The sequence below is a fragment of the Triplophysa dalaica genome, chromosome 19, assembly GCF_015846415.1.
Source record: "Triplophysa dalaica isolate WHDGS20190420 chromosome 19, ASM1584641v1, whole genome shotgun sequence".
Taxonomy (NCBI): Eukaryota; Metazoa; Chordata; class Actinopteri; order Cypriniformes; family Nemacheilidae; genus Triplophysa; species Triplophysa dalaica.
Window position 1 is genome coordinate 5,602,554 of NC_079560.1, and position 19,730 is coordinate 5,622,283.

The window sequence follows — 19,730 nt, forward strand, 5'->3', positions numbered from 1 at the left end:
TGGGAATGGTAAACAAGAACTGAAACAGATTTTACAAATAAACGAACCCTGATGTCGGGAACAATTTTCTGTTACGGTGGTTATATAATATAACTACCGCCATGAGCCTGAACCTCTGTAATCACTTGAAGTTGCATCCATTTGGCCAATGAACTGACATGGCAACCATCCAAAGTACACATACGGGGGATCAGTATATGTCTGGAGCAGCATCCCTACTGTGATATTTATTACATGTTCCATATACTGTAAAATACGGTGGGCGTAAAAGTCCTTCAGACACACAGCGCTTTCTGACAGACTCTCCCATATGCTCGTAATTAACCTCCAGGGAGTTAAAGTGGGAAAGCACGAGTTAAAGTATCAGCTTCTTAAAACTAAATATGAGTGGAGATTTCCTGCATGGACAATTATAGAAACATACAGTACCCAGTACACAGACACACTTAAATTGATGATCTAAAAGGTATTTAAACAATTTTTTTGTAATTTCTTAAGCACACTAGCATTTTAATTCATTTTTTGGCTACACTGGAGATATAAAAGGTTCTTTACAGCAATGCTTTAGAAGATTTTTTTTTGTCTCCAAAGAACCAATCAGTCAAAGGTCCTTAAATAATCATTTATTTCTAACCTTTTTACAGTCTTAAGAACCTGCGCTATTAAAAACTATTTGCTGTCATAAGCACAGTCAACTTGGCTTGTAATTTCAGCTTTTTTTACATTATTTCATCACATTTTTTCACAACAAGTTTCATATATAAACTCAATTTCTAGTTATATCAACTCACCACTGGCCAAAACTTAAAATATTAAGACTAGTAAAGCTAAGTTGGTTTAAAAAAATTATGAGAGCAAAGATTATTTTGTTCAGCAGAAAGATTTTGTGAATTTTTATGGAACCATACAGTCAAAAATGGTTCTTGTATGACCTTGTTAAGAGTATACACTTAAAAAACACACTTCATCATTGGTTTACAATCTTGAGAAAGGTGTTGGATACAAGCTTTTGACTGGTACTGTATGAAAGTTATTTTCAGGTTCTAGTTGTGAGAGCATATCAATGTAAACCAGCTGTCGCAGTCAACCACACCATTGTCGTGAAGATGGACTTCATCGCACATATGCACACAGCCTGGGAGGAGAACTAGGCTATAGAATGATGGCAACTGTTGCTGAAAACCCAAAGTGTTGACAGGAGAATATGCGCCTTCACAAGCATGAACAAACGTCCCAGAAGATATAATAAAGTTGCGGGCAACCTTACAATTAAAATGTGGAGGCTGCCTTCTGCATCAGCCTGTAAAAAACTTCACATTGTGATAACACTGAAAGCACAGAGCAATAAAATAACACATCTGTGCTTTGTTATGTGCGTATTCTCCTTCAAACCAAGCAAACGCTAATATTTAGTTAGTGAATAACTCGAATAAACACAATAAGCATTTTGGGAGAGAATGTCCCCAGTACAATTAAATTAGATGTCGGGGAAAACTAGACAATTGTCAGTTTTTCCATTTCTGCAGCCTACTCCAAACAATGAATGAAGTGACTCAGTTAGGAAGGTGTAAAAATAGCTTTGTGTCCCTTGTCTGAGTCAGTGAATCAATTGTTACAGTGTGCTCTGAAGCACTGTTCTCAGGCTAAATTAGATGTCTGTTTCCTCTGTACCGGGGCAAGATTTTCGCGGATGGGTCCGTGTGATCAGAGAAGGGCTGTCATATCATTACAGAGGCCACAACAAAGAAAATGTCTTCAGGTTCAAAACGTTCCTGAGGCCGTGAGGTGCTAATCGGCTCAGTTTATGAAATTACTAAGATGCCCCAAAGGTTCATAGAAAAAAATTAACGGAGCGCTCAAGGATGAGCCTTTGATTTTACAATTCAAGACGTAACCACATTTAAATGCCAACCGATACATTAGCGTCTATGAAACGAAGGAACAGGTCAAAATTCAATAGTTTTGTTTTGGGGTCTCAGCATTGAGATATCCTCCAGTATTGAAAAAGATTATTAACAGGAAAACAAAAGCTTTGTTTGGGTACTTATCTCTGAAAGCGAATGGGTACTAGAGGCAATAAAACCATCATTGAGCGCTGTCCTCATATCGCTTGTAGGAGATTTCTGACCTTTGAAATGAAAAGAGATGAATAGAAGAGATCTTCTCTGTTGAAGAATTGATCAGACTCGTCCTGCCACGCTTTTGATATTGCCTTTGCAAGGTATTGATAAAGCCTTAACTCGTCCTTATAACCTGTGTTTAACTCAAATTGATTTTGATATCATGAGGGATATTCTGGGACAAAGTTATCAAAACCTCCAGTTCGTACAATCTTATTGGCACTTTGCAAACTGATTCAGAGAACTGTTGCACATGTTGCTTAACTTCCAAAAAGTACTATCAATAAAACAGAAACATGCCCAAGATCCATTTGAAAAAAGAAATAAAAATTAATTCACAATATTGCTTATTAATCTCGCTTGATCTTTTACGCTGGGAATTTCCTTATCAGAACAGTTTTACTGCTGCAAAAACTCTGTTTAATAATACAGTATATTGTAGAGTTTAGACAAAACCCACGTGAGATCTGTTGGGTTTTGAATCGAGAAGTTGTTTTATATTAAAAAAGGTATTTTAACCTGTTAATTTGATAATAACACAGCGTTCCCAGAGTGTACCGCCTGCCTATTATCTAAATGTTACAAAGCAAATTGGGATTAAGCCCAGAGCACATTGGCGTTTGACAAGCACTCAGTATAGTGCATTAGCCCTAAGGGGAGTAAGCGGCAGATTCATAAAGATGGCAGTGGGGTGATGACAAAGATGAATGTGTAGCTTCATCCTTACAAGAACTGCATGTCTACATCTGCTAGGTAAACAAAGATAAAGAATACAAAGAATATTGACCAGGGAGCTTGTCCCAAGGAAAACAAAATGCATTATTTACTGTCACATAAAAGTACAGAGGTCACAACTGTTGACACTTATTTGGTGGGGATGCTTTTAATGGATTTCCTTCTTGTAATTTTTAGGGTTTACTACGCTAAACTGATCAATAAAATCATAGCTGGCCTTTTAAAATAATAATGCTGAACATTAACTCCTGAATGCATGATGGAGGTTTTAAAGGCATTTCTAACTCTTAAAGGGCCTGTGTGTGAAATTTAGCGGCATCTAGCGGGTGGGTTTGGGAATTGCAATCAACTGCTCACTCCACTCCTCCCCTCCCTTTTGAAGCACTACGGTGGCTGACACAGGACCAAGATGTCGTCACATTTCCGTTTCTTTGCCGAAGGAGATAACGTATTTACGAAACATGGTCAGTACAGTAGTTTGTCCATCTAGGGATACTGTAGAAACAACAATGGCGAATTCCACGCAAGGGGACCCCGAGTATGTTGATAGAAATACCTCATTCTAAGGTAATAAAAAAAGCTTCATTTTGTAAGGACTTTTTACATTTCTGGAGATGTAGGTGTGTAATATATTGCATTTCTGTCAATAGATCCTTCAATAAAAATACACATAGCATTTTAAGTCGTTGGATAATGACATGGATAATAAAGTCAAGTCGCACAAGCAAGAATACAACCCGACTGTATATCTGCATGATTGCTGTCCTATTGAGTTTATTTAACACTACATTATTATATTCATGCTCACTGCCCACTGAAGCATAATCAAAATTAACAAGCCGAGATAAAATTTCAAGAGAGAGCGATGTAGGAGACTGGAATCTGAAGAAAGCAGGAGTGTTTTAAGAGGTTAGTTATTCAGCTACAGCTTGACAGCTGCGAACATTTGTTTATTTGAAGCTTTAAATGTTCGTATTTCATTTCCTTGAGGAGCAGCTTAAAACTAAAATTAGCATAAAAGCCCACTAAAAACTGCTTCTTTCCCCGTGAGGCCGACCCATTGACCCAACTATTATCATCGCAATCCGAGTGGGAAAAACTATAACTAACGCTCTCCTTAATTTCTGTTTTTACATTCGAAGAGATGGCCCAAAGGCCCTTTTTAACTGAATTCAACACATTACCATGACAAACGAGTAGGCTTAAAAGTTCAGAACAGCCATAAGAGACTCCTGATAAATAAGATGAAGAATCAAATAACGTCTCTCTTTGGCTACTAATAGCACTGCGTCAAATGCGGTGACTTGTGCTTTAATGCTGATCAGCGGCCTCTTTGGCCAATATAGGATTGCTTCTGAGACATGCTTATTCTTTGACAAATTATGCAATTGTAGCTTGGGTTAGTGGGGGCAGACATGGCGCTACGCCTCCTGAATCTTTAATCTGTATTCTTCCCTGTCTTGTCTCCTCCAGCCCCAGCAATATATCATCATGGGTGCATGGTTGCTAGGTAATGCAGACATCAGCAATGCTTTTGGACATGTGCATGTTTTGTTCTTCCTATTTTAAACAATGCTTTAAGATGACTTTTGAGGTAAACTTTATTGTAACCTAAACTGTGAAACACTTAACATCGTTCCTTCATCCGTGCTTGTCAAAACGCTTAGAAGAGGTCAACAAGGATCATAAACAGACCCGCATGTAGTTCTTAGCACGGCTATGGGAGTTGTTGTGCCATAAAAAAATACTGACTGTATGTAGCCTTGTCTTTGGAACTGAACTTTGATTTTTAACAGAATACAAACAGTTCAAAAACTTTTTTTAATTAAGAGTACTAAGTGGTCTAGATCATGGCTTTGTTGCTTGAGATAAAGACATATCTCAATAGAGCAACGCAGTGAAGTTCTGAAGTAAAAAATCCACTCATTTTGTCCACAGAGAATACGATAAACGAAAACAACGATAAACCTTTCAATACAGACCTATTCTGAGTTGTGAGACTTGACGCAATAATACACAACATAGCCAAAAAAAATTACATTCTCTTATTAATCATGCTTGGCTTTTTCCTCCATTCTCGGTCAGGTGCATTAAATCAAACCTTCAGATATTATAATAATTTTAGACAAAATTTTTCAATAAAATGTGATGTACCTTCCTGTTCCAGCATGTCAATCAGAGCAATCAGGCAAACCATCTGATTATTCTGCAATAAAGCTGAAGCATATAAACTTTTAATAGAAAAAATAAGTAATTATTTTGCAGTGCTTAATGAAAGAAGTCTTTCCCGTAGCTCAGTGGCTAACAACGCCAACGTTGTGGGTTCGATCCCAGGGGATTGCACATACTTAGAAACAAATGTGCAGGATAATGTAATGTAAATCGCTTTGGATAAAAGTGTCTGCCCAATGTGTAAATGTAAGTCAATTACACATTAAACAACATAAAAACACAGTTGTATGCCTTTACCTAACTGTACAGAATATTCTGTACAGTTGGGTAAAGGCAACTGTACTCAACTGTACAGTTGCCTTCACTGTACAGTCTTTTATTTGCTTTGATTCACAGTTTCTAACATTGTGAATCATCTCGGAGCTGGCTGGTTTGGTTCATGGCTTAGAACGCTTTATTAAAGAATTATATAAAAAGCCTATAAAGAAAATAAATGAAAAGCAAGGCTACTGAAAAATTGTGTCACTGGTGAGCTCTGTAGCAATTTAACCTGCCATTCTGCAATAAAAAAAACCTTGTTGTTAGATTTATTTAAACGGTCAGATCAAGTGGTCCGGCCATATATTAGTTAAAATGAAGTGAATGCACTATACTAAATAGTTAATAAAAAAGTCAATCTAAATGATTGAAGTGAGTGGGTATTTAACTTTTATTCTAAGACACTGTACAAGTATAACATAGTCTTTGTGGAAGGGAAACATTTCTCAAGGACACAATCATGCACTTTTTCAAAACAATTAGCATTTGTTTACAAGCCCTAAGCTTTACCCACTATATCATCTTGCACAGACATAAAAATGACTGTTCTGATACAAGATAACGCTGCGATATATATATTTCAGTACATCTTGTCTTATCTTAATCGGTCCTGTTTAATAAAGAATGTTGCTGAAAATAAAACTTCACTGCGTTTTAATAAATAATAAAATCATGTATTTAAAGAAAATTACTCAATTAAACACCAAAAATCTAAATTCTCATTCACATATTTTATACAACATACACCAACAGGGGTTTCACGCTGATCCAACAAACGTGTGATGCTTGTTGGATCATTGTGAATTAGCCTAAATTGTGAAATAAGGTCCATATGCTACGGGACAAAAATAATTCAATATTCATTTTCATCTGGCTCAAGAAAAGTTCAAAAGTTTAGTTCAATGGTACCAAGCAAAACATGTACCTATTTGGGTTCATTTAATTAAAAAAAACGCGATGCGATGCCGCGACAAGTGATAAATGGTCTCTTTTCCAAGTTAATCTGAGGTTTTGTCCTGACCAGCCTTTAGAAACGCTTTCTATTTCTGCGACGTCGCGGCTGACAGCTCTGCCGACACAACGATCTCATTCGATGTAAGTTCTGCACCTCATGAATAATAATTGCCAAACATGGATAAGGACAGGCTATATACGTTTGATTACATACGTTTAGATTCTGAAATGAGCATCACTGAAGTCATGAGAACTATGTGCACTCTTCAGCTGCAGCGTGAGAGGGTGCGTGGACAGAGATAAAGTGTTCTGGGGTGTGTTTCACAAAAGCATTGTTAGCCAACTATGGTCGCAAGTTCCATCATTCCCGCATAGTTCAACGATTTAAGTGGTTCCCGAAACCATCGTTCCAACGATCAATCGCAAACAGCATCCCAAAGTTGCGTGGTTGGAACTGCAGGTCTACAGCTGTGGTTAGAAGCATAGTTCCTTTTTATAATGACATGCATCATGCCTGTGAACAAACCAAGCAAGCAACATGCAGTGCATTCTATATCCATAATTCGAAATACAAACCCATGCGCAAGAGGGTACGTGCACTAGGACCCTGTGGAATCCATGGACGGAGTGACATAGGAGGAAATTTATGAAATACCGTGCACTAAAACAGTAGATAAAAAAATAGGATAGCTTGAGTCGCCATTAAATGCAATGTATGCTATTTACAGCGAGAATTTGACATTAATTCGATCTGAACGTATTTATCAGTAGACGCCATTACTCCTCCACCTGCGGCACCATCAACTAGATTGCTGAACCAACTTCAAATGCGCTCATCGCATCGCGTTTGGTTAGGATGTGGTGTGACTGTATGATTTAAAAATAATATTAAAGCCATTTTCATTTTTGTGAAATGCAGAGATTTCCTTTTTTAACTGACTTTCTGTGAAGTTATGGTGATTTATTTTACTTGACCAAGGTGAAATCATGCATAAGACCTTGACTCTGTCTAAATATTCAGTAGAGGTTATGTGTTCAAGTACATTTACCAAACAAGCCATAGAAAGAAATAGCTGCCTCAAAGACGCCTTTCCTCCGCTCTCTTATTCTCACAGGGTCCAGACGGGTAAAGAGCCATGTCATTTAAACTTTACAACATCTTACAGCCTTTTCCCTGCAAATCAAAAGCCATTCATACCCCAAAATGATTTCTCTGGCACTCTTGCATCTGAGACGGCCTTTCTTTTTTTGGCTTGTTCTGTCATCTCATTCAGAACAGAAATATGCAAATAACAGAAGAACTACAGGAGCCCCTGTAGCGCTCCTCTCCAAGACCTGGAAAATGAACAATCCTACTAGAGGCCATAATAAGATTTGTCACCGAAATCTAGTGTCTGCTCTTGAAAGTCAACCTGGCCTTTTGCCAACGCATTTACAATCGGAGCGGTTGCTGACTTAAATAAAAGGTAGAAAAATATTCTCTGCCGCTGTTTAATTCTGCAAGCAGTTTAAGAAAAACTCTGTTGCTGCTATTGTTTTTTTTTGGTAGATTTTTATAGTTTGATTTTTTTTCCCAAAGGTTATTTTGGGTCGCAAAGTAACATGCCAACCCAACACAAAACCACAGTAATTGTAAGAGCCTGTTGGGCGTTTGGACGACCACTGCAAAGTGCCCTTGATCCCAGCTTGCCTGGGGAGGATAGGGGTACCCCTCAGCTAAAATAAGACCAAGAGAACACATGGAGTTGATTTGGGGTTTTGGATTTTGGACTACAGCAGCTTTGGTTCTAAAGTGCTGAAATGAGGGATCCAATGGAAAGCGTGTAATATTGCGTGCAACGACAGTGCGGAGAGACGTCTTTCTTACTTCCTTCACCACACAGTTTGATCTGGTCCTGTGAGCGAGCTGCTGGCGTAGGGTCCTGGTATTTTCATTCCCTCATGCATTTAACTTATTACAGGGCACTCAGTTTTCTGAGGTTTCTCATTGAGGCTTTCAGCATAATCACTACCCTGGTCTGCAATGTTCGGAGCAAGCAGGGATAAATACATCATCACTGTGCAGTGTGCATGGAGCTATTTGAGGTGCGTTTTGCCAGTGTACATGTTAAAACCGAATGCTAGCACACTACAACTTAACTATATGTACCGTACGAGATGTTGAGTATTTGTGCTCGAGTAATTGTAGAGATACTAGTTTTATTTTTCCATACCACACATTCACATTATAGACAACGGTATAGGACGCTCTCTTCAAATAAACATATTTTATATATTTCAGTACTTCCAAAAACAAAACAAATATTACTACTATAGCATATTAAAGACTTTCGCAACCATCTTTGTTGCAACAGTCTTGGAAAAGCCTTCTGTTGTTCTTAAATGACTGTACCCTGGTGTACAGTCATTTAAGTTCAATGTTCAGCTGGGTTCAGGTCTGGGCTTTATACAGACCAGTCAAGTTCTTCCACACTAGACTGAATCAATAATTTTTTTGTGTGCACTCTCATGTTTGAATAGGAAAGGGCCCTGTCCATCTGTTACTATGAAATAATACATTTTCTAGAGTATCATATGCTGAAACATTAAGATTTGTGCTTACTGAAATGACTAAAGTAGTCAAACCTCTTCATTAAAAGGGTTCTCCCCAATACTTTTGCCCATATAGTGTCTTTATGTGTTACATCTGCTAAGCCTTTGGTGGCACCAAGCCTTCAAATATCCAAGTCAGTAGTGACAATGTACTGTATGTGCTGCTCCCCAAGCCATTTGTATTAAGCATGTTTCCCGCCTAGGATGGCTCTCATTACAAAGTACTAACCATGTGTCTGACCCTGCATCCAGATTGCTTCTGAAGTCATCTAGATAGGCTACGGGGACATAATGAAGCAGAGAGCTGCAAGGTATTAGCCTGAGGGGAATGAGCTGCCCTGGGTGCCAATGAGATGACAAGATTCTGATCTTTCACTGAAACAGCATCAGAGGTTCCTTAAATGTCTATTTGGCATACTATCTCAAGCTACTATCCATGGATTCTACAGTATAGCTTTCTGCACAGGAAGAGAACTCGGAACCATTTCCTCCTATTGCTTTCCTCTGCCTAGATGTACACAAATAAATAGTATTATAGCTTGGGATCAAAAATATGGGCATCAATGGCGGGCAGCTACTGCAGCTAGCAAACTTTAAACTGGTGTCTTTTTGCAGGCAATTCTAACATATCTTACAGTTCTGTGTATCAAGTCTAACATTATCTTAGTTACATATCAGCGGTATAAAAACATTTTTAACAGCTGCACAATTCTACACATCTCACCCGCACTTTCTGCTGTGCCGAATCTATTCTCATTTACTCCACAGACCCTGTTCCTGAAATAATCTCCTTGTCCTAAATCTGTACTCTCAAGATGCTTGGCAATGGACTAGAGGTCACAACAATTCTGAACAGCAACAGAAAGTAGGACATGCAAGTATCTTTGCACGGAAATACACACGGGAGGCAGTATTATCCGACATACACAATTACTGAGATTTTGCCAGGGCAAATCAATCTGCAGTACATTATTCCAGATAGACAGGTCTATCTCAGCCAAAGAGAAATGCTATTGATTATATGTTTACCAGTTCTTCAAAATGGCACAGCCCCTTTTAGTACATCCTGCTCTTTTACTTATCCGTTTTCTTCTCTTGATTGGTCCTCCCAAGGCCTGTGTCTGCTCATGACCACCTCCTTCTGGATGTCGATCATTGCCTCACGCCACCCATGCTCGCCAAGTCTTTTGGGTAATTAGAAGTGAGAGCCAGCGAGCGAGCACATTGGTCAATCTGACAGTGGAAGATGGACATATTCATGACAGCAGAGGAGACCAGCTATTTGGCTCTGCTACGGAAATGTCACTCTGGGCTTCCTAATGTGTGGTATGTACTGTAATGAGCATGGCACTAGCGAGGGAGGCGGGCAGAATGAGAAATGCCGGAAATAATGTTTGATGAAAAAGGAGCCCATGCGCTGCCCCGAGCATCTGTCGATGGGTCCAGCTGGTGCTATCGTTACAGACATTACAGCTGTCTGGCACCAAGGAATTCAAGGCAGAAGGCAACCTGTGATGCAGTATTATGCCAACATAAAAACTTCTCTGTAGCATTTAAAACAAACAAACTTCTAAAAAACAAAGAGAAAAATACATTTAAACATATATGAACAACTTAAGCAAGTAGGAATCTAACCCCTGACTGTTTGTATCTCAAAATAAAAAGGTAAAGTATAATAGGGACATTGATGCTTGAAAAGCTGCATCTTTATATATGTCAAATATGTCAAAGGGTTCATAGGCACTATCTGCCCTCTGTGCAGTCAGAGCAACAGCCTTAAACCCCATCAGCAACCCAGACACCCATCTGCTCCACCACGTTCCTCTTACTTAACACCCGTCCGCCCCAGCACCACGATACCTTGCCATCTGTCTCATCACCCCTGGCTTTTAGTTCTCTAAAAGCATCCTCTGCAGCCGTCAGGTGTTGTTGTGCCAACAGCCCACAGCGCCAAGTCCGGCCCCCTGGAGGCAGACACGTCTCTCAGAGTCTTCTTTGAAACGAGAGCGGTCTGGGGCACTAAGCTAATAACAGTGGAGTGCTCTGGTTATGATTTTGTCATATGGCCACTGCAAGAAAGGGTGGGGTGAGTGCCAGGACACTACTCTGTGGGAGATGTAATGTGAAAGAAGTGTCTTTCTGTAAGTGCAGTGTTATTATCAGCTGCTGTCACTGAAAGCTGTAACCCATCAGTGTAACAGCGAAGATCCCTTTCTAGATGTCTGAGCCACGTTTTACCATCGGAGGTTCGATGACATGCAGTGTCACACACTGGCACACATCAACAGGCTCATTATATGTGTGGGCCAATTGGCGTCAGATTAGATTTATGTGGGTCATTACCAAAGATGTTTCTCACAAAGCCCTTATACTTCCTTTTCATTTGCTGGTACAAAACAAAACTTATTGGAAGATGTTGAGTGTGCAGCTTTTAAAGGATTGTATAGAAGAATAATTCAATAAGGAAAAATCTGACTAAAAGAGATCGATACTCATACTTTGTGAATAGTCCTTAGAAAACTATTGTATATAAAAGATATAAGGACATTGATTACACAAATCCATTTCTTTAAAGAAGTATATAAAATAACACTGAAATATTCAACAAGAGAGTTCGGGAGTCCTTGTGTAAACTGAAAATGTGCACATTTACCGCTGATGTACATCCAAGCGAAATAATCTGAAATTCAGAGCAGAAGCGCCATGGCCATTTCAACAGAGGGGCCACGTGCCCTGTGAGATTTTTGAGCCAAGTGGATTTTGAATGCAACATCGGAAGTAAACAAATACAATATTTGTATCTGTTCTTGCGCAGTGACAAATGTTTTGCCTAAAATCCAGTGACAGAAGAAGTAACTCATTAATATGTATACATGTGGTCGGCCCCATAGAGAAACACAGACTGTTTGCTTTAAAGTAAAAACAATAGTCATTTTCCTCAAACTATTTTTTTTGCATAGAGAATTAAACAAGTACTCCACTTATTAAAGCTGTTAAGACGCAAATTTTGTTTGTTCATTTACAATAAAGAGATGGATCCATAGATAGATAAATATATATACAATATATATAACCACAAACAGACACCACTACACTACACATTTACGCTACCATACTACTACTTTTTGTCCTATGTTCTTGCCTATAGGACACCAAATACGTCCGCCCTGATTCTGGTGCCCTAACTAGTAAATAATAGTAAATAACTAGTAAATAGGGCATTTGTGCAGCCATCACAAAAAATCCAGCTCCTCGAAAGCATCCATAACAAAAAATATGTTAACACCTCTGCAAGGAATCACAAACCACATACTGTACAGTCACACTTCAACACAACTTTTAATGCAACGGCCAATTAAACTGATCACACAACACATCTGCATTCAGGACGCATTCCCAAATATTTGATCAACTCCTCTTCCTTCGCTACACGTTCTCCTTCAAGGGACAGATGTGCAGCTACATTCACGTGCTCGTTCGCTCTCACTGTGCGTAATGTCTTATCACGCATAATGTGCAAGACCGCGCGCAGCATGAAATTAAGTGCGTTCTTGAGAAAAAGTGCATCATGACTACAAACACGAAAAGATGCATTATGAGGGATAGAAAAAACACATCTGCGCGAACACCTCTAAAGTTATCACACATCACCCACATTCTGCTAATGCGCAAACGTGACATACAAAATACGTTTTGCAGAAACAGCCCACACGTCAGAACAATAAACCGTGACGTACTCTTTCAATTATGTTCTAATAGTTATAGCGCAAACTTGGCTTTTCGTTTGCACACATCTTATTTAACTATGTGACTAGAGTGTCTTAAAAATAGTGTGCCGAGGGTGAATGTGTTCACAGTCCACTCCACACGTTGTTTATGTAAACGGATACAAATGTAAAGAAAACACATGATAGTTGAGACTCGCTCAAGGGTTCTGCTGGCCAAACTGGCGCGGCAAACTTGACTTCTTTCTTTGGAGATATAAATTAAGTAAATCCGTTGCGTGAGTGGATTAAGACGCGTGGAATTGAAAATATCACTATTTTCAAATTCGCAGACCTGTCTAATACGAATAATGTTATATAGGCTACCCACGGTCCACAGGTTTTCCTTTCACGGCTTTTTATAGCCGCTTCAACAATAATTATTAGTCGGAAGAGAGGCTTGAATGAGCACATACCACCCCCATATCCATCTGCTCGGTTGTTATAGACGGGGCCGCCCGAGTTTGGCATAGAAACCAAAGAATCGGCAGAAAAATCATCTCCGAGTGAATAATCCAAGAGCTCCACTTTCGGAAACTGAGACACTTCATGTTTTCTTCACCGCTGCCGGTGTTCACAGAACGGTCTTTCCCCCCTCCGCATCCACCGTGTGGAAGATCATCCAAATCCCGGGCATTTAACGGTCCACGAGAAAGAGTCAAACTACATCTCTGTGGTGCGCGAGCACGTGAAACACATCACATAGAAACAAACGTCTCGACAGAACAGGTTTACATGTCTTCAGACAATAATGTTATGACACTCATAATGTTCCTCACGAGCGGATCAATGTCGCGTGGTATTCACTTTCAAAGACACGGAGCAAAAAAAGCCTTCGTTGAAGAAGAATCGCAAACCGCTGTGAATCAGACCTCAGTAAGACTGGACCTGATGGCTCCTGTCAGAGAACTGCCGCTCGCTTCGCGCCGAACTGATGCGCGGCAAGCGCGAGGAGAACTTGTACAGTTCTCTGATGGGAGGGGGATCCTGCGGGGGCACTGACGTCCGTTTGAAACACCACTGACTGACATAGACCTGATGACGAGCACTTTGTGTTGTATCTGTTACTCCGCCTATAAAACAATAAAATAAAAACGTTCACATTTAAAAACGAATTTCATTGTATAAATTAAGCTCTAACCATGTTTTCGTAAAGGAATAACACATCAACATTAATAATAAATAGCCTATATTTTCTTTGCTGATACTTGTCTTTACAAGCCACAAATTACACAGTAGGCAATGCAGTTCTTAAATATTGTCCAGTAACACAGATTATAATAGCACAATTCTGTTAAGTAACGTTTGAAATTGTATACTTTGACTATACAGTCAAAAATAACTTTGCACACTCTAAATATCAAAATATGCATGCATTTGAACAACACGAATGATGCAAAAACGGTGTCTATCTGACTTAAAACTTCCAAGGGGAGTTGAGAGCAAAGCGTTGATCGTGAGTGACGGCACACTGACAGACTGTCAAGAGCATTTATCACTTAATCACCAGCCTACCCAGAGTTATGGGTTTAGGCTTAATGCACATTTCAAGGGACACAACCCTGAAATGTAATGCATAGACTTATGACATATTAGGCACTGGCCTCAGGCCTCAGGCAATGAAGGACGGAAGTGGTGGAGCACATCTGTTGATTGAAAAACCTAATGTAACGGACACTGGAGTGTGGTAGCATGATGCATAATAGCAGAGGGTGGTTTAAAGGAGGAAAAAGATTAATGGAGATGTGGGGAAAATGAGGGGCTGAGAAAGAGAGAGAGAGTGCCAGGCTTGACTGAAGAGCGCTGGTGTCAAGCGGATGGAAGCTTCCCCTCAGTGCACCGATAATCAAACGCAAGCTCGATCTGGAACGACACATCTGTCAAGAAAATCCTGCAACATCAGTGTGAAGATTATCAAGGGCTTTAATACAAAACTATGGTTTTACGCAGACGTCCAGTGATTACCGGCCTTAAAGTTGATGCATTGAAAAGCACCAGCGTTGCTGAGCCAAAGCTTTTGAGAAAGCCAACTTTATACTTCATTCGGGGACATGAGCTTTAAAGGGATGGTTCACTGAGAAATAAAATTCTTTCATCATTTGCTCACCCACATGCCTTTCCAAACCTGTGTGACTTTCTTTCTTTGGCAGAACACAAAAGAAGACATTTTGAAAACGTTGGTAACCAAACAACAGTGGCCATTGACTTCCATTGTATGAACAAAAAACCACCAAGGCATTTTTCGTAATATCTTGTATTGAACTTCACAGAACAAAGAGTTACGGTTTAAGGTTTTAAACAACATGAGGGAGAATAAACAATGAGGATTAAACAAATAAAACAATCTGTGGTGTCAATCAAACAATTCATTACTTAATCAAACTGTACGGATCTAGCAGTGCATTTCACTACTGTACTTTTGCCTTTTAAAGAACACTAAGATCAGACTGTATTACACATTCAGAGGACAGCTTGTTAAATTTACATAGAGCATAATTTTGCTATAAACTAAACCTCGGTGACTCTGAAATGCAGGTTTTTTTATTTTTTCCTCGCTCATTACAACTTAATTTTAAAAGGCATTGCAGAGCATAACACCATTTCAAAGGCAGACAATGATCATCACAATAACACTAATCTTACGCTTGCAACTTAACAAAGTGTAACACATCTCTGACACATCTTAAATGCTGTGTAATTGTTGTAGACTTTGTACAGTGGGAAATGCAAATTACTTTATTTGCATTATTCTGATCTGCTGACGATGAGCTGTTATAATGGCAAAATCCCTGCATGCTTGCTTTGGGCAAAGTTGAGCCTTGCAACGGAGAATTGTCATAGCATCAGATGACTATTCCATTTGCTTGGCTGTTATCCTGGCTAATAATTACAGCATAACATAATGCATACTAGCTTGGATACACAAACTGAGCTCAAATCATACGGAAAACCAACTAAAAACAGCTTGCCATACTCGGCTAAAACAAGTTTCAATTCCAAACCGGTTTAAGACCGACACAGCCTGTCAATCAGCGGATATCTTGAATGGTGCAACAGCGAGAATTATTCTGAACAAAGACAGTAGTGCGTTCTCGGAGAAAACAACACTCTGGGCTTAGTCAGACCTCGCTGATACTGTATTCAAAGATTCTTAATGTTATCCACTGCTGGAGTTTGATTTGGCAGAGTAAAAATAGAGAGAGGAAGAACTAAGAGGGAGTGAGAGAACCACGTTCAATGTTGTCTGGTCGGAGAGAAGATTCCAGTGATAAAAACAAGAGCTTTTAAACATACCTGAACACAAAGAGTGACAGGTAAAAAACCTCAGAAGAGTAATTCAGAACAGCAGGAGTGGATTCTTATGAAATTCAACTGCAGTAGACGAACAATAAATCAATGACAAGCAGTAGTATTTGTTTCAATCTAAATGCGTTTTTCTAGGAAAAGAGTCAGAAATCCATTCATTAGATAAACATCTAGTCTCATGTAAAATTATAATTTTGACATTTCTTGAGTAGAGTGCACAAGAAAATATTTCTGGATGTTTTTCTTATAATGCATGAGCGAAATTTTGAATGCACAGTATTTTATCCTACAGCGTAGAATGTCAAATCCACAGCTCCAGTAGAGGCCTAATGGGCATTCCCGTTGGACAGGTTAAGATTACAGTGCTAAAAACATAAACAAACAGACAGAAATGCCAGCTGGGCATTAATTAATCTTTTCCTGTGGCTGAATGTGCGCAGAGATTTAGAGATTTAAGCGCTATAGCAAACAGCTCAAGGACAAAAGATTTTTTGTAGTGTAAAGAATGAATCGAAAATGAATCGAAAATAAAAAATAACCACATTGAAACTCAGATGCTTACAGAAACACTCCTCTTATTGATCAATAATGTGGTTGTGAAGTCAATTCTAACATCGTCAACAACAGTAAACAACAATTATATCACATAATGATTCCAAGATACCATCACCTACTGTATCTCAAGAAAATAACTCATTTATATTACTGACAGGAACTTTATCATGCACATTACAAAGAAAAGGGGGGAAGAAAAGTAATTTCAAAGGTCTTAAGGTTCAAAAGAGCTACAATTGACTTTATCTTGAGACCATCTCACCCAAACAAACAGTTTTTCTATTTAACACAAACTCCAAAAGAACACAAATGGCTACTTTAATATAATTATACTATTATCCTGATGTTACAACGCTGAATTCAACATGAAAATCAAATTGACACTATCTGTGTAATCTTTGAACAAAACAACATTCCTTTTCAACAACAATCCCTATATTTCGCAACATCTTCCCTCAAACCAACACAATCTCACAAAAATATGTATCTTTTTTACAAATTGTCTAATTTGTATCATTTTATAATCTCATTTGTATATTTTAGTACATTTGTACATTTACAGTGTGGCTTAAGTATAATGTGTCTCTTTTGTGTGATTCACATTGTACAAATTAATACGGATTTACCCTAAAATAGTTGCAAATTCCTGTGAGAGCGCTGTCATACAGAGAAAGTCACAAGGGATGAAATCACATCCCGAACTACGGTTTTCCTGTGGTATGTGAAATGTAACATTATGGAAATAAAATACTGAATAGCGTTTTATAGTTAAAAACTGGATTAACAAGAACATTTTGATAGTTGATCGTACACTTTGCTTTCAACTAGAAAAACGTGACTAAATCTTTGAAACTCTGATGCTGTTGTAGTATCATATTGTTTGACCTGCTCTCCCTCTGACTTTTATTTTATTCTCTGCCATTCACATTTTATCCAACACACCTTGGCTAAAAAAACATCTTATCTCAAAATCCCTGGCTCTCATCCTCTGACTTCGATTTTTTAGACTCGCCACTCAGGAGTTCGAAAGAAAGTATTGTTATCAACCTGTCAAAGCCTTTTTCAGTTTAGTGACACACTTCTAATGTAACTGGAGTGCAGTGAGAGTGGACAATGAAGTGCCATTTACCTGCTGAACGATAAAAAGTGATCTTTCCCCTAAGGTTTCTGAATTTAAATGCAATTTAAAAATCAAAAAAATGTATCTTCAAAATAAAGTAAAAAAATAATGATGTTGCAGAAATCACATATTCATATGTGTACATTTTCTTTCAATTGAAAATTTTACTAACAACTCTAGAAATCTGTAGGATTTTCTCTCGAAAGTGCCTTCCACACTTGCCCTGTCCATTTTTATAGTCAATGTATTTATATTAATTTATGAAGCCTAATATTTGGTAGGATTTATACTTTACATAGACTAAATAAAAAATGTTCCATTAAATTAATTTCTATCCATCTATACAGTGTCATTGTTCTTTAGGCCTATATGCACAATGTTCCTGAAACAATGCCAAACTGATCTGAACTTGTAAAGGGATTCCCCCAAGAACACTGCAGTCTGGTTCTAGCAACATATGTGATCCTGGTCTTGTGTTAAAATCGTGGACTGTATTAAATATGAAAGAGTGTCAGTGACGTCACCAGTAGGTTTGTGAAGAATAAAATTGAAGCCTTAAGTTTAGGCAGAGGCGCTTGTCAACCCATGGGAGACTGTAATATCTGTCTTCAGTAAATCACAATCTATAAATCTAATCTCAATACACAAAAAACAACACAAACCGCACATCGATGTTTGCGGATTCATTTTGCTGTATAGAGCATTTACAGTAATTGCCGTCATTTACAGGACCTTTCAAGGTTCTTCCTTCTTGATGAGATTGTGTATTTCAATCAAAGAAAGGAAATTAAAGGGTTTAAGGACGTCAGACTGGAGCAGATTTGATCAGAGACTAACATGGCGGTAACAGGGAGGGGTGGTTATGCCAGACAGCCCTCGATTTATAGTAGATAGGTGGAGCTCTCCAATTCTCCTTGAATGTCAACCTTTTACTCATAGTCTGATAAAAGGCATAGCGGAGTGTTACATCTGGAACAATTGTTTAAAGCATAAAGAATACCTAGGACATCAAACACTGACCAATACCTGAAAAATATGTCGTTATTATTCACTCTCCCTCATTTCATTCCAACACTGTGTCGCTTTATTTTGTGGAACATCGTCTGGTGACTGATCGCCTCAGTTTCTTTTACTTTCATTGTGGGGAAAAAAGAACAGAGTGAGTAAATGATGAGATTACAATTTTTTGGTAAATAACCCTTAAACCTTAGATTTTTCAGGGGTGAAGGCAGACAATGACAAGTGAAACAGAAATAGTTATGAAATAATCATACAATAATTATTGAAAAGATTTTCATACATTGCCTCAGCTCTTTTAAAGTAGTTACATTTTTTAAATGAAAATTAAGAATATGCTGCCTGGTCCCCAGGTCCTTGATCTCCTGCCACAAGTGATTTTCTCTCAACCCACTTGAATTAATGAAAATATTTTTCTTTTCATTGTAAAAATCGGAAAAATAGAATTGTTAAAACTTTTCTACTGCTTACTGTGCATTGATTTTAAAATATCTTTTGACATGGAAAAATTAAATATTTCCAATTTCTAGCAGATAGTAAAATCTTTGTTTGGAATTTATGCTTAGTTGAAAACCTACAGTAGGCTACTATACAAGTATACTAATCTAGATTATGGTATGCACCTAGGGATGGTTTCCCGGAAAGGTTTTAAGCCTTACTAATTTAAATGTTATAGGTCTTGATCAAAAACATCTCGCACTGGCATATTTTAAAATATACCAGTGTGATTGTTTAGTCTCAAAATGCACACCAGTACAAAGGCATGTTTGTAAGATTTACTTAAATGTCCTTATTTAACTAAGGCTAAGTGCTGTTTTAACCTAATCCATGGGAAACCGCCTGTAGTGTTTAAAATAAACAGAATTTAGTTATCGAGCAAGTACATTAAAATTGTTCAAAATTAATGCTTACCACAAGCTGCAAAGGTATTCTTAGTATCTTTCACGTCATTTTACTTGCCATGTCAAATTAAAGGGATAGTTCACCCAAAAATTATAATCAATCATTTACTCACTCTCTTGTCATTCCAAATCTGTTTGACGTCCTTCTTGTGCAAAACACAAAAGCAGACATTTT

The 19,730-nt window shown here is 38.3% G+C and overlaps 1 protein-coding gene across 1 annotated transcript in view; it reads right to left on the reverse strand.

The window, feature by feature from the left end:
* mmp17a (matrix metallopeptidase 17a) overlaps positions 1-13,640 on the reverse strand; it is a 51,903-nt gene extending 38,263 nt beyond the window's left edge. Inside the window, exon 1 of the mRNA XM_056732049.1 lies at positions 13,072-13,640. Coding sequence (XP_056588027.1) covers positions 13,072-13,206 — 135 coding nt within the window. The 5' untranslated portion in view covers positions 13,207-13,640. The remainder of the gene's footprint in view (positions 1-13,071) is intronic.
* Between the last annotated feature and the right edge of the window lie 6,090 nt (positions 13,641-19,730).